Genomic DNA, 15,652 nt, shown 5'->3' on the forward strand with positions numbered 1-15,652 from the left:
ATGTGACATGTACGGGGGAGACTCCATATTGAAAAGTGGGAATGCCGATGACACCAGCTGGCGTCGTTGGTTTGTCTTCCTTTTACAACTTTATTTCGCGGGTCTACCTTCTAAGCTGTGATAATTCAGTACTCGGATGATTATTCTACAGATTAATAATGACTAATATTATGTAAAACGTAAGCAAAGCAGTGACATCGGCTGGTGTCGCTGAATTTCCATTTTTACATTTAGTGCCTGAGATTGGGAATAAAAACACATTTCGTTTGTTTAATACACAGCTAAAATTTTGACCAAGCTTAAGTTTATACTTTGCGATAATTTTCACTGAATATTTTTGCGGAAATAATAAATTCTAAAGAATAAGAATTTGCAAATCGCACAGCTATATTTTTGAGTTAACAACATCCAAGGCTAGGACGTAATCTTGGCAAAGTAAGTCGTGATCTTTTAACGACAGGAATCCATTATCCATCAAATTATCAAAATCAAACTGAAACTCGCGTAGAAATAGATAATTGAATTTACAATTAAGCGTATACAATGATATTTTAAGAAATGATCTTTTTGGTGTTCTCTCTCTGTCTCTCTATTTTCTCAAAAGTGAAACTTATTGAAATTACTAACATTACTTCTTAATATTTTTGGAAATTTATACATGTAAATATATAACGAACATTGATCAATGAAATGTGAAGATAACGAACAGTGATCAATCTCATAACACCTATAAGCAATACAAAATAGATAGTTGGGCAAACACGGACCCCTGGACGTATCAAACACGTCAGACAGCATTTGACCCAATGATAGGTTGTATTGAAGAACTAGATCATTATAACGACCATATAATTTTGGAAATGCTCATTTACGCTGATTGACTCACTGCTAGGCATACATTTAAGATGAAATGGCGTTTCTGTACCTATCCGTTGCTTTCGATAAGTAGGGGCAGGTATCGAGGACGTTTCGGGTCACTGGATCTTTAATACTGCATGTAGACATAAGCAGATGATAGGGAGAAGTCGTTGGATCTTTTTCCAACATAGATCTCGCCAGAAACCGGTAGCAGAGAGTAGAAATTGTTAAAAATAAGCCGTGAATCGAGGGCCCCTAGAAAATCAAGATGGTGAGTGTCGTCCCTTTATTTTTTTTAATGTACACGATACACCTTTATTAAAACCTCGAAAAAAGCGGATTTTGGTGGTGGATTTTATTTATATAATTTATTATTTGGACACAAATCATGCAAAACTTCAATTTATTATTCGGGAACAAATATAAAACTTCAATATCTGACAACCGAGCCTCTGTGATCCTCGGTGCTGTGCAATGTGCTGCTCTGTTCATGACATAGTGAATGTCCATCATATCATCGCAGTCAAACCGAAACTCCGGTTGAAAGACCTATCACAGTTTAATCTGTCTCTCTCTCTCTCCTAATTTATAACTTTTATTGGAATTACTAATATCACTTGTGAATTTTTTCGTAAATTTAAACAATCCCTTATTATATGTATATATGTACAGCATAGAAATAATGTTCCTTATGTGTATCCATAGAAAGTAACGGAATTCCAATCCATCAAGGTGAAAACGAAAGTGAAAAAAAAGTAAAAGTGTGGTCACAGCACTGTACATTTTATACAGTAAGTACCCATCAAAACAGTTAAGATAACATATTAGACCGAGAATAATCTACCCATTTCAAAATTGATTGAATTCTCACGCTCATCAATCTGACTGGCTCACTGCTAGGCAGGTACATTTCAGATGAAATGGCGTCTCTGTGCCTTCTCTCGGTGCTGTGCATTGTGCTGCTCTGTTCAGCTGAAGCAGCACAGCAGTATCAGGTGGTGTCAGCTTGTCCAAGGGACGAAAACAGTTGGAAAATCGAATCGAACAGGAAGAACTGCCAGGATCCCACCCCAGACTATGTGTGTGCAGCCATGGAAAATTGGGTGGGACATTTCGGAGAAATCTGTACTAAATATGGATTGTCGCCTGCTAGTAAGTGGACCAAATAAATTGTCTTTATAAAGTGATGCATGTTCATAATCAGTTAAAGGATACATACAATTAGTAGCTAAATTATACACATATTATTTTATATGAAATATAAACCAGGGGAAAATTGGATAGGAAAACTATTTCATTGGGAATTTTTAAAATCCTTTTAGTCATTGATAATGTGAAAAACTGACACCCCAGCATCATACACTGGTACAAGATAATGGGTTCCTTCATTTACAGACAAATGTACAGTACTAAACAACCAGACCTACAATTTGGACTCTGTTGATTGTAAAGCTCCGTCCATCTGTCCAGATAAACCCTACAAACGTAGTGAATTATGGAAATGTAAGTACATTGGACTGAATAGCTCAGCTGCATTTGAAATTTATGCAGAAAGTTGATTCATGTTATAGGCTTCATTTTTCATGACATACTGTGCATGAAGGCCAATGTTGAGAGATCATAATGTGCCAATTAATCTGATGGTCAATGCTGTACACCACTAGTTTGACCTTCGCTATATATACCACCAGTCCAATGACATTGGCGATATGGAGCATTACTCAAATGTCAAAAGGCTACATGTACTAGACTTAAAGAATTATGAATTGAGTGATCGTAATAAAAATTTCTCATGGACTAGAGCCTTGTTACCTCACCTGAGCTGAAAGCTCAAGTGAGCTTTTCTCATCGCTTTTTGTCCGTCGTCTGTCTGTCTGTTAAACTTTTCACATTTTCGACTTCTTCTCCAGAACCACTGGGTTAATTTCAACCAAACATGGCCAAAAGCATTCTTGGGCGAAGGGCTTTCAAGTTTGTTCAAATGAAGGGCCATGTCCCTTTCAAAGGGGAGATAATCACAAAAATGCAAAAATAGGGTGGGGTCATTTAAAAATCTTCTTCTCAAGAACCACTGGGCCAGAAGAGCTGAAATTTACCTGAAAGCTTCCTGACATATTGCAGATTCAAGTTTGTTCAAATCATAGCCCCCGATGGTAGGATGGGGCCACAGGGGGGGGGGGGTGTCAAAGTTTTACATACTAATATATAGGGAAAAACTTTAAAAATCTTCTTCTCAAGAACCACTAAGCCAGAAAAGCTGAGATTTACATGAAAGCTTCCTGACAGAATGCAGATTCAAGTTTGTTGAAATCATGGGCCCCGGGGGTTGGATGGGACCACAATAGGGGATCAAAGTTTTACATACAAATATATAGGAATTTTTTAAAAAAATCTTCTTCTCAAGAACCACTGAGGCGGAAAAGCTGATTTTTACATGAAAACTTTCTGACATAGTGCAGATTCAAGTTTGTTCAAATCATGGCCCCCGGGGGTAGAATGGGGCCACAAGGGGGGGATCAAAGTTTTACATACAAATATATAGGGAAAAACTTTAAAAATCTTCTTCTCAAGAAGCACTAAGCCAGAAAAGCTGAGATTTACATGAAAGCTTCCTGACATAATGCAGATTCAAGTTTGTTCAAATCATGGGCTCCGGGGGTTGGATGGGACCACAATAGGGGATCAAAGTTTTACATACAAATATATAGGAAAAATATTCTTCTCAAGAACCACTGAGCCAGAAAAGCTGATTTTTACATGAAAACTTTCTGACATAGTGCAGATTCAAGTTTGTTCAAATCATGGCCCCCGGGGGTAGGATGGGGCCACAAGGGGGATCAAAGTTTTACATGCAAATATATAGTTAAAATCTTTTTCTCAATAACCACTGAGTCAGAAAAGCTGATATTTATAAGAAAACTTTCTGACATAGTGCAGATTCAAGTTTGTTCAAATCATGGCCCCCGGGGGGTAGGATGGGGCCACAAGTGGGGGTGAGGGGGTCAAAGTTTTACATACAAATATAGGAAAAAGTTTTAAAAATCTTCTTCTCAAGAACCATTGGGCCAAAGAAGGTGACATTTACATGAAAGTTTTCTGACATAGTGTATATTCAAGTTTGCAAAGGGTAGTTTGGGCCATAATAGGGACTAAGGTTTTACATGCAAATATATATGGAAAGTCTTCAGATATGGGCCAAGGTGACTCAGGTGAGCGATGTGGCCCATTAGCCTCTTGTAATATATTTGTTGCAATGGCTGGGAAAATGTGTTTCATTTATGAATTTGGAAAGTACAGATGTATTTGATAGGGAATAATAATTTTGTTTGGAAGTTTAAAGCAGTTTAAACCATTTTGGTTTTAAATGTTTTATTTCATCATACATGATATTTTTCAATACTGCATACTTACATTCGGCAGTGATACTCTTTATCACCTCTGTTATAAAGGTTTTGTATATTTGCAGTGGTTGTGGCATAATCACTTAAAGACATACACGCTGTTTCTCAATACATATAATTTTTCTTGACATTGAACGTGCAATTCACTTGATTTTATCTCGTTTGTACAAAACATCTTGGGTTAGATCACTATGTCTGTTTTAGAGTTAGCTGCATCAACATATTTTGATAGTTACTGGTTGTTGCAAGTAAAAACTGTATCAATAAAGGACAAAAACATATGTCTAACCACTGAGCTACCGAGGCTGATGTATAAGATATGGTTATTTCTGCATTATAATGTAAAATTTCAAATCATATTTCGGAAATCATACAAGAACTCTTCATATCGAGAAAATGAAAAGATAGTTTTACAGAAAATTTCAGAAACATCGTGTATGTCCTTCATCATGACATGTGAATAAATATCCAAAACTAAGACGTTCTTGACACACTGATTGTGACTAGGGGTAACCTGATCAAGATATAGGGCTCACGGAGGGTATGACCGGTCGACAGGGGATGCTTACTCCTCCTAAGCACCTGATCCCACCTCTGGTATATTCAGGGGTCCGTGTTTGCCCAACTCTTTATTTTGTATTGCTTATAGGAGTTATGAGATTGATCACTGTTCGTTATCTTCCCCTTTCATGCATTACTATTATTGATCAATTTAGCGACCAATTCAAATCCATCAATATGTACTGACCTCTATATGAAAATATCCAAATGAAGTCAAGGTTTATTGCATTTGTATATACACAGCAATCTAACACAGGGCTCCAAATGTTACACATAAGTCTAAGTATATTCTTTCTTAGACCTTGCACTAGTAGAAGCCAGTATACATAGATCAGAGTGTGAATTCAACAGGGGATGCTTACTCCTCCTAGGCACCTGATCCCATCTCTGACGTGTCCAGGGGTCCGTGTTTGCCCAACTATCTATTTTGTATTGCTTATAGGAGTTATGCGATTGATCACTGTTCGTTATCTTCACCTTGGCATTACCACTAAATACGTAAAGCAATATCCGAGCAGCCATGAACTAATACCACTCTAACCCGAAGAATGATATGAACACAGTGCACACTCTGTGTTTAGCCTGGACTGCAGGACTTAGTTTCTATGCCTGAGATTTTTCTGTCTGATTGTCTTTGGTAGGCTGACTTGATAAAACATCTATTTTGTGAATCAAATATTCTTGTAACGACCATCATATGATATTAAATAATGTTCCTCTAATTTAGCCATTCACACTATTTGTTAATTGTCTGAGAAATGATGCCTTAATCGTGATTTTATTGACTTTTTTCCAGAAAAGATATATTGCTTACACATATCATGTATGTATATAGAAATGTAAAATTTATTCTTATCAAGAAGATCATGTGGTGTGAATTGGGTACAAGAGAGATAATGGTGTTATACTGAATAAACATATTTTGCATTAATCTTTATGATTTCATGGATTGTAAATATCAAGTGATAACCATGTTAACTATTTTTAGTTTGGTTGTTGTCCGTCGTCGTTCGTCGTGCATCGTGCATTAACAATTGAACATTTTTAACTTCTTCTTAATAACTACCAGTCCAATTCTTTTCATATTTGGTATAAAGCATGATCGGGACAAGGAGGACATAAATTGTAAATTTCAGGACTCCAACACCCCTGGGGCCTTAGGGGCGGGGCAAAAACTGCCCAAAATTGACCAATTTTCAAAAATCTTCTTCTCAAGAACCACACACATATGTAAGCAAAACTAAATGCATAGTGATGTAGAGCAGGAAGGCCTCTACCAAAATTGTAAATTTCGTGATCCCCGGAGTAGGGGTTCTGACCCCAGGGCAGGGCCAAACTTGTTATATAGTGTTTATGTGTAAAACACTTAAATAACATCTTCTTTAGTGCTTTTGATACTAAATTGAAAATAAATAGATATTTAGAAAAAAAGGTAGTCCTTTACCAAAATTGTAAATTTGATTATTCAAGAGGTAGGGATTTTGGTATCAGGTTGGGGCCAAAATGGTCAGTTGAAAATAAATAAATATTTAGGAAGAACAGGTAGTCCTTTACCAAAATTGTAAATTTGATGATCCCAGGGGTAGGGGTTTTGGTATTAGGGTGGGGCCAAAATGGTCAGTTATTAAATGTGTGAACAATAGGCATTTTAAACTTTTTCTTGATATCTATTATTCCAATTCTTTTCAAATTTGGTATAGAGCAAATTTGGAAGAAAAGGAACATAAATTGTAAATTTCAGGATTCCTGCACCCCTGGGGCCTTAGGGACGGGGCAAAAACTGCCCAAAAATCTTCTTCTCAAGAACCACACACATGTAAGCAAAACTAAATGCATAGTGATGTAGAGCAGGAAGGCCTCTACCAAAATTATACATTTCATGATCCCCAGGGTAGGGGATCTGACCCCAGGGTGGGACCAAACTTGTTATATAGTGTTTATGTGTAAAACACTTAAATAACATTTTGTTTAGTGCTTTTGATACTAAATTGAAACTAAATGGATAGAGCAGGTAGTCTTTTACCAAAATTGTAAATTTGATTTCCCCCAGAGTAAGGGTTTTGACCCCAGGGTGGGACCGAACTTAGTATATATTATTTATGTGTAAGTTTGCTGATACTGTATAATATCAAAATGCATACTTAGGAATAGCAGAAAAGGATGTACAAAAAATGGTGAATTTCAGAACCCAGGGTTATGACTTTAGGATGAGTCCAAATTAGTCAAATATCTTTATGTTTTAATGTTAGTACCCTTAAGGTAAAGTTTGTCTCAATTTCATTTTAATTGAGGCTGAATACTGTATGAATCTTAAGTCTGAATTTTGTCATTAATTTGGAACACATTCAGCCAGTATTCAGACATTATTCAGACAATTAAGACCTTATTCAGACATACCAATCCATCCATTCAGATGAAATTCAGAATGTTTCAGACAAAATTCATAAAATGTATGAATTTATTCAGATAAACAAAATTCAGATTTGTTCAGATAACATTAAGAATTGTTCAGGTAACATTCAGAAATGTTCAGATAACATTCAGAATTGCTCAGAAAATATTCAGAATTTGTTACATGTATATAATATACAGTCACTCAGACAGAATTCAGAATTGTGCAGGTAATATTCAGAATTGTTCAGATAACATTCAGAATTGTTCAGATAATATTCAGAATTTGTTATATAATATACAGTCATTCAGACAGAATTCAGAATTGTTCAGATAATATTCAGAAATTGTCAAATAGAATATACAGTCTCTCAGACAAAATTCAGCATTGTTCAGATAATATTCAGAAAATATAAACACTGAATCAGACAACATTCAGAAAGGTCCATTAACTGATCTACACAATGGTCTACTGGCAAGAAATTGAATTTGATTCTTTTCTTAAAACATTGAATACTCAGCTGCGCCATTTCTTCTATCTCTTGTCTTTTCCAATCTAATTTTCTTTCTGTTTAATCCCTCCTGTTTAAAATGAAGACAGCTTAGTAAATAATTATAATAATGATATTAATATAAAACGCTCTAATTAGTCAAATATTGATAATTCTGCTACTTGATTGAAATTTTAGTCCTATTAAATTGTGTAATATGATTTATATCTAAAGAAAATAGGCCTAATTATGGGAATAATTTAATTTACAGAATTCTATAATATGTAATGTCTTAACATGTCACAGGAGCACTTGAAATACCTTTACCCTCGTATGTAACACGTACATGTATATATACGTATCTACATTTTGAAGTTTGAGCAAGTTACGTCCCTTTTCTGCCATCTTGCGGTCAAAAAGTCAACTACAAAATTGTCCCAAGGGTGGTCCCCGGGCAGCCCATAACTTAATTATTAAATAATTAACTGAAATTCACTGTAGTGATCTCTTACATTAAATAAATTGGTAGGGTAGTCTAGAGATTTTAACCGATTGACCTTTGGTTACCTCACAAAGGGACGTAACTCGCCGCGAAGTCTTGGTTAATTACGGATAAACTCATTATCTGGATTTTTCATGAATTTTGGTTTTCACTCGTTTCTTCACTTGACATGATGATCATTCAGGACTCTAATGGTCAGTACCTTAGAATTAAATATACATGCGATATCATCACAAAGATTGGTACAGAATTTAGGAGAGACTGATCGACGATGGTATATACGTATCAACACTTTGCGCAAGTTACGTCCCTTGTCCGTTATCTCCCGGATAAAAATCGTATTTCCCTACGTTGGCCTTTGTAATTTTCCAATCTATAGCTTGAACATCTGTTATTTTTTCATCAATTGCAGTCAACTACAATAATGCCCCAGATTGGGGCAACCCATTAACTTGTATGAAAACTTGGTAATTGGCTAGAATTCAAAGTAATAACATCTAACATTTGGTAAGGTAAAGAAGGAAAACTTGGTTTTTCACCGATTGACCTTTGGCTGACCCCGCAAAGGGACGTAACTCGCGGCGAAGTGTTGATACGTGTATTTCTGAATAAGATCCATTTTAAAAAAAACCCGCTTACCTTCACTAGGCCTAATTCAATAACGAGTTAATTAAAAATCGAGTTGCATATGCACTTTTCATTACTTCCAAGTTGATTATTCTATATTCCATGTGTTTTGCATAACAACAGCTCTGCCTTTGTCCTCTGTCCCCTTTTCGTCTGCTTCAAATCGTAGCGCGCGCGAAACCGAATGACACTTCGTCTAATTCCGTGAGCGAGTACGATCGGTCGGGTGTGCCGTTATAATTAGTTATAATGAATGATCAATTGTACTTTAGAATTTAAGAAACTGGAGTATGCTGGATGAAGTTAAACATGTTTTTTTTTTATTACAAGGTGTTGAAATGGTTACAAGTAATTTCATTGACGGATCATTTCATCCCCGTTTTTCTTCACTGTTTATGTTGTAGTTGAAATACTTATAAAATATCTTAGCTGGTTTGAAGATAAAGAATTGATATTGCAAAATATCAATGTGTTTTGAAGTTGTTTTTCCAAACTTTGAGCATTTAGTACCTAGTTTCTGATTCTCGAGACGAGCATCTGACACGAAACGGCTGACAACCGTGGATAACAGTGGTGGCCGACGTAAACAATGAACATGTGCCTGCCCCTTTCCATTGGCTGTTTCTAGAAAAACCAGTTGATGAGCCGTCTTCAGTCAATATGAAATTTAGAATGTAAGTATGAATTTATAGCCAAGGTACTCTAAGTGTATATTGTAAGACTTTAAAACGTTAAATCGGGTCGAATGAATCCAACCTTCATCATGCACCCTGAGCTGGGCCTTAATTTCAAAGTTTATACATGTATCAATGTAGATCTAGGCATCATTCCTTTTGCCGAATTGTGCACGAACATAAAATTTATTTTTTCATTAATTTGAAAGATGGTTAGACAATGTTTTATGATTAAATTATAGCTGATAATACTCTTGTTGAACTCTGGCCTGTCATTTCACGAACTACATTTGTTCTTTTTTTTCTTTTCAGGAAATAAATCTACTTGGAAATTACAAGTGCAAGCATTCTTTGAAAGAGTCATCCTATTCCCGTAAGACCTACCTTCAATAACTATAAATCACAAAGACATGACCAGTTCTAATGGGAAAGAAAACAAATATATATACATTTACTGCTGTGAACTTTTGTGTTTTTAATACAGACTACATGACAGTGAAATAATGATGTACCACACCTGAAGGAAATGTTTTTCTCTATGTTCATACATACATTGTATGGGAATATACGTACTTATTACTTCCTGTGTTAAAATGGAAGAGGGTAATTGATAATACTCTCTGCATAGATACAATAAACTTTATTACTCAGGTAATGACTATTTATTTTTGAGGCTACAAAATTTGCTACATGAGAAAGAATATAGACATTATGTATACTGTATATTGCTTTTTCAATAATTGTATTGAAAAGAATAAAGTGGTGTTCGATTTAATGTGGTTGACATTAAAGAAAAAATACTAAGTTTAAGATATGTTCATTGCATGATTTTTAATAAGATGTGCAGAACAAAATCAGCCAATATACCAATACACGTTCTGTACAGATGCAGTACAAAATCAGCATATATGCTGCTGGGTAGTACACTCCCATATTATGCTGCAATTGTACTTCATATTTGCAGCACAAATAAAGTATACTTGCAGCACCAAAACCAGCTTATACTGCAATGCAGTATTGATGTACAGCAATTCCATAATGGTTTCTCATTTACTGCTGTAGTCAAATTGTGCAGCTCTGTATTTCCTGGTTGGATTTTCAGATGGCTGAATTGTGTCTGACATTACACTAGAATATTAAGAAAAAGTTCAGATTGCTGAATTGTGTCTTATTAATCTAAATTACATAATTCAGCAAATATTCAGACATTCAGAAAGAATTCAGATTTCTGAACCATGTCTTACATTTAAAGGCCAAGATTCAGAAAATCTGAGACAAAATTCAGAAAGTTCAGATGTTATTCCGAAAAGAAAGAGATAGTGTAAGACAGGATTCAAACAGCTTTTTTTTTTTTTTTTTTTTTTTATACATAAGACATAATTCAGACACTATTCAGCCATATTAAGAATTATTCTACCAAAATTCGGAAATACCAGTTTTTAAGGGTGTACACCTATTATCTAAAGCTTTTCATCAGTGTATGCACTTTTGAGGGCATTGAAGTTTTAAGAACACATCTTGTTTTATACTGTTGGTAAACATTAGAATTTAGCTGAGATATTCAGAACAGAATTTTTTTTCTAGATTTCATAGCCCATGGAAGTAGTGATACTTTTTCACTAGTATTTAGGTCACCGATAAGACCCGTGGGCCTCTTGTATGTATTCCCTGTAGCAATGTCACATAAGTCTCTACATTCCAGTAGATAAGTACTTCGTAACTAGCTGGAAAATACGGATGTATATTTAATTTCTGTGATAAAATTTAGAAATTCATTTCAATATTAAGGATTATCTCCCTCATGCATAGTTCTTATCCTTAGACGAATTTGACTCCACTTTTTGGCACTCTGTTTTCCCCTAAAATAGCTCTTACAAGTTTATTGTTATTTCGGATTTCAAAAATTTCGGTTGAGCATCACTAAAGAGACATTATTTGTCGAAATGCGCATCTGGTGCATCACAATTGGTACCGTATAAGTTCTACATAAGTGTTTTACAGAACAGCTATGTATAATGACAGCATATTTGAAATATCATTCGAAATTTTGATCGTCTCTGATTTGTAGTACATGTATGACTTATGGACCCATTGATACTATTATGTTAAGATATTAAGATGGGTGAATTTAAATTTCGGACATTCATGATTTAAGGGCTCTTCAATTGCTGTAGAAATTGATTGTTTTCATAAATGTACATCTAGCTGTGCAGTATAAGATCATTACATGTAAAATTATCATCATATATACTGTAAAATTGATATCATTATAACAATGACATCATTACAATGTAATGACAGAGATATCAGGTAAGGATAATTTCTAGCTCATCTGGACGAATGTTGATCTTTTGTAACACCCCACGCCATTATTGATTTCTCTTTCCCTTCTCTCCATCCTTCTTTCCCCTTTTGCCTGTTATCTCTTTCCCACTTTTTCTTCCCTTCCTCACTTTTCTAGTTCCTCCCTATTTCTCTCTGCTTTCTTCTCCCATCTCTCTCTCTCTCTCTTCATTTCCCTGTCTATTTCCTTCTTCCTCCCTTTCCCATTTCCCCTCTTTCCTTTCCTCTCTCTTTCCTTTTTATTTCATTCTCCCTCACTTTTCTACCTCCTTTCTACCCCTTCCTCCTTTCTCTTTCCACCCGTCTCTCTTGTTCTCCTATCTATTACCTTCATTCTCCCTTTCCCTTCTCTTCATCTTTTTCTTCTCCTTTCCCTTTCATATCCTCTCCCTTCCCTCTTCTCACACCTCCCTTCCCTCTTCTCACACCTCCCTTCCCTCTTCTTACACCTCCCTTTTACTATGTCTGTCTCCACGCATGCAAATATGGCTCTAGTTGGTCTATATACAGTATTGCTTTAATTTGGTGCATACAGCTGGGAATATAAAGTTCTTTTAATTGGGCACACAATGCAGAATAAGCACTCAAAATCTGAGAGTTTTATTTAAAAAAAAAATGACTTTGCTTTTAGCATGTTCAGTGTATCTGTAATTTGACACAATTTCATACTGGTGCAGTGTACTTGTAGATGTACTTTTAGTTAATTATAAGAACTATGAAATCTTTAGCATGAACAAAAGTATATACTTATAAGTTGCAATGTTATTTTACAGAAAAACGTAATGTGGTATAAGTTGCATACAATCCATTTTAATTAACACAATTATGCTTCATCAAAATGAAATGTTGTAATATTTAATTTGTTTTGTTAGTTGCAATCTGACACAAAAATGTGTTATTAAGCTCAATGGTAGAAAGCTTGCTTTATAATTAGGTCGGGATCCAATTTGATACCAGGCTAGGTCTGACCTGAATTAAAACAATATTTTAGATTGGATTTGACTTTCAGACTGTAGTGAAATGGGGGCATTATACATATGCACTTCAAAAGAGTTAAAATCCTAGGGAGGATGGGGCCAAATTTATCATAGTTATAATCGTCTTTATCATATGAAAGGCTTCTTCAATTTCACTAATAGTGTATAAAAATGTAATCCATATTAAGGAAAAGCAGAAAGGTATGCACTAAAATTGTGAATTTCACAATCACAGGGTTCTGACTCTAGGGTGGGTCCAATTTAGTCATATACACACATTTCGATACCAAATATCATTATTAATTAAAATCTCTCATTGGTATTGGCAATTTTAGGAGTATTTGTATTTTAAGAACACAATTGTTTTATACTACTGCTTAATAGCAAAATGCAGAACAGGAAAATTATGTTAGATTTCATAGCCCTTGGGTTAGTGCAGTCTGATTAAAACCAGCTCCCGATATTTTACTACATTTCAAAATAGTAGGGCTAGTTTTAATCAGACTGGGGGCTAGTAATACATTTATTAAGTAATTCGCAGGTGACCAATAAGGCCAGTTGGCCTCTTATTGATACATATGACTAACTACAAAGATATAATTCTCTTCAATGTTTCATCAATATCATTACGTGAATACTATTTAACAAAAAATCCTTCATATCATGTTCTTCTACTATGGGGCGTTTTTGAATTGATCCTTTTAAAGGGGATTCCCAATAATCTGTTCGAAATCATGTGTCTGTGGCATTGTTGTATCGGGTATCAATTTTTAAGAATGAAACATCAAATAAAACTTTATTTTTGGTTTTCTTCAACAGCCTAATGATGTAAAGGGGATAATTACTGTAAGATTATTTGAAGTAAAAGAATTACACCATACAGTTTGTTGTAGTATAGTATGACTAGCATAAAACCATACTAGGATCAAAATCATGAGCCCCTCTTAAAATGATGCTGATTCATTAAAAAGATGTATGTTCAGAGATTACTGTGTGTGTAGGACAGTGTTTTCTGAGAGGAAACTGAAGTTTTTCTTTTGATTTCTCCTCAGAACTACTAAACAATTTCAGCTAAGGTTCATTGGATGAAGGCACTGAAGCAGATTGCAAATTAAGCATTGTTTATTATACAAGTTAAACAGAATTGTATGGGGTTAAACCCCTAATCTATATATGATCTTGACATAATTATTAACATGCAATTATCATTCTTTTTCATATAGATCAGATTTGTTACCAAGATTTTTATGGAACGTAAGTGTTCAATTTCTTTAATATCATACTTATAAAATTTAACCATACACAAACCAGATGAAGGTTACATAATAATGAAATAGAGGAACTTGAAGTTTCATATACTACATGTACATGTTCATGTGGTCATTCTAAGTTGGTAAATGGATTTTGAAAATGGCCATCGCAGAAGCAGGTGCCACACCCATGTTCATTTTTGACATTGTGGTATGATTGATTGATTTTATATTGTTTAACGTTGGTTTTCACGGTCTCATCCTAAGGACCAATCCATTTAGTCTCCTTTTACGACTAGCAAGGGGTACTGAGGGCCTATTCTAACCCGATCCCCACGGGATATAAAACAGAGAGCATAATTTGATCAGCAGATGTAAATCTTAAAGTCTATATCATATCTTCTATTTTTCAATAGGACACCTACTCCTGCTATCACAACTACGAAAGAAATGACGACCACCTCTCCAATGTCATTGTAAGTATCAGAATTTATCCAGATACACCCGATTCGGGCGACTATCAAATAAGATGCAAGTTTGCATTACGTTCATGACCTCAGGCTCCGGGGCCATAAAACTTAGCTAGCTCACTTTTGAGATTATAAAAAAAATCTCACTTTCTAAACTCAACTTAGACCGTCTCACTTAGACCAAGTCAACAATTCATAAAATAAAACGTTGTCCTCTTCCTAGTCCTCTAGAGGATTGCACTTGTCCTGAAATATCTGGAACCGAGTGCTTTCCTTTTGCTATGGATGGTGTTGTACCAATTCAATTGGAGAATTGCGGAAGTCATATTGGAATTGAGAAAAAAATTACGGAGTTAGACACCTTTCTAGCGATCTAACTTTCTGAGCTCAAAAGTGAGACTAAACTAGAAATCAGAGACTGAGACTGAGATGAGAAATTGTTATGACACACCAAATATGAGGCTGAGACCGAAATCTGAGACGATCTCAGATTTTGGTCTCAAAAGTGAGCTAGCTAAGTTTTATGGCCCCGGAGCCTAGTTGGTGAACCATCCCAAGACTTGTTTCACCAATAACAGCCCCACCAAGAGCACTGTGTAGAAATGGACTAGGGTAAAGTATGTTGCCCTAGTCCAAGATGGCGACAGGCAAGTACGCTTGAATTATTTTGCAGCTGATAGACAAATATATGGAGTATATATTGCAAAAGTGATGGTTAATGTTGCAATAGTCTAAATAGTAGAATGAATATTCAATAAAATTTGCATGAGCAGCGCCTATCACAGTGATATAGTGGTTTTAAAATTCGACCATGATTAGAATAAAACAAACTTACGACTATGGTAAAGGAAACTTGATCAATTTTATTGACTAGGGTAGCGCATACATACATAACTTTTTTTTATTGTTTGATTTTTTTTATTTGACTTTTACATTATATACATCTATGTAATTTAACTCCCCAATAATACCATCAATATTCATATGCAAAAGACATTTTCATAAATATAAAGAAAGAGAAAGAGAGAAATAAAGAAAGAACACATAAAACAAAGCGGGACATGGAACAAAATCTTAGGTTAAAAAACCCTTTTTAATACACTAATA

At 35.0% G+C, this 15,652-nt stretch overlaps 1 protein-coding gene across 3 annotated transcripts in view; it reads left to right on the top strand.

The window, feature by feature from the left end:
• The first annotated feature begins 1,553 nt into the window (after positions 1–1,553).
• The window catches only part of LOC125682148 (uncharacterized), a 66,817-nt gene continuing 52,718 nt past the window's right edge, over positions 1,554–15,652 (top strand). For 2 of the 3 annotated variants that reach the window (XR_008801746.1, XM_056160012.1), the window contains exons 1-4: positions 1,656–2,010; positions 2,254–2,361; positions 14,049–14,079; positions 14,492–14,551. Coding sequence is in view for 2 of the 3 variants with exons in the window: in XM_056160012.1 (XP_056015987.1) it covers positions 1,779–2,010; positions 2,254–2,361; positions 14,049–14,079; positions 14,492–14,551 (431 nt within the window). In the remaining variant the exon portion in view is untranslated. The other variant, XM_056160017.1, reaches the window with a different exon arrangement.

This window comes from Ostrea edulis, chromosome 1 (genome assembly GCF_947568905.1).
Source record: "Ostrea edulis chromosome 1, xbOstEdul1.1, whole genome shotgun sequence".
Classification (NCBI taxonomy): Eukaryota; Metazoa; Mollusca; class Bivalvia; order Ostreida; family Ostreidae; genus Ostrea; species Ostrea edulis.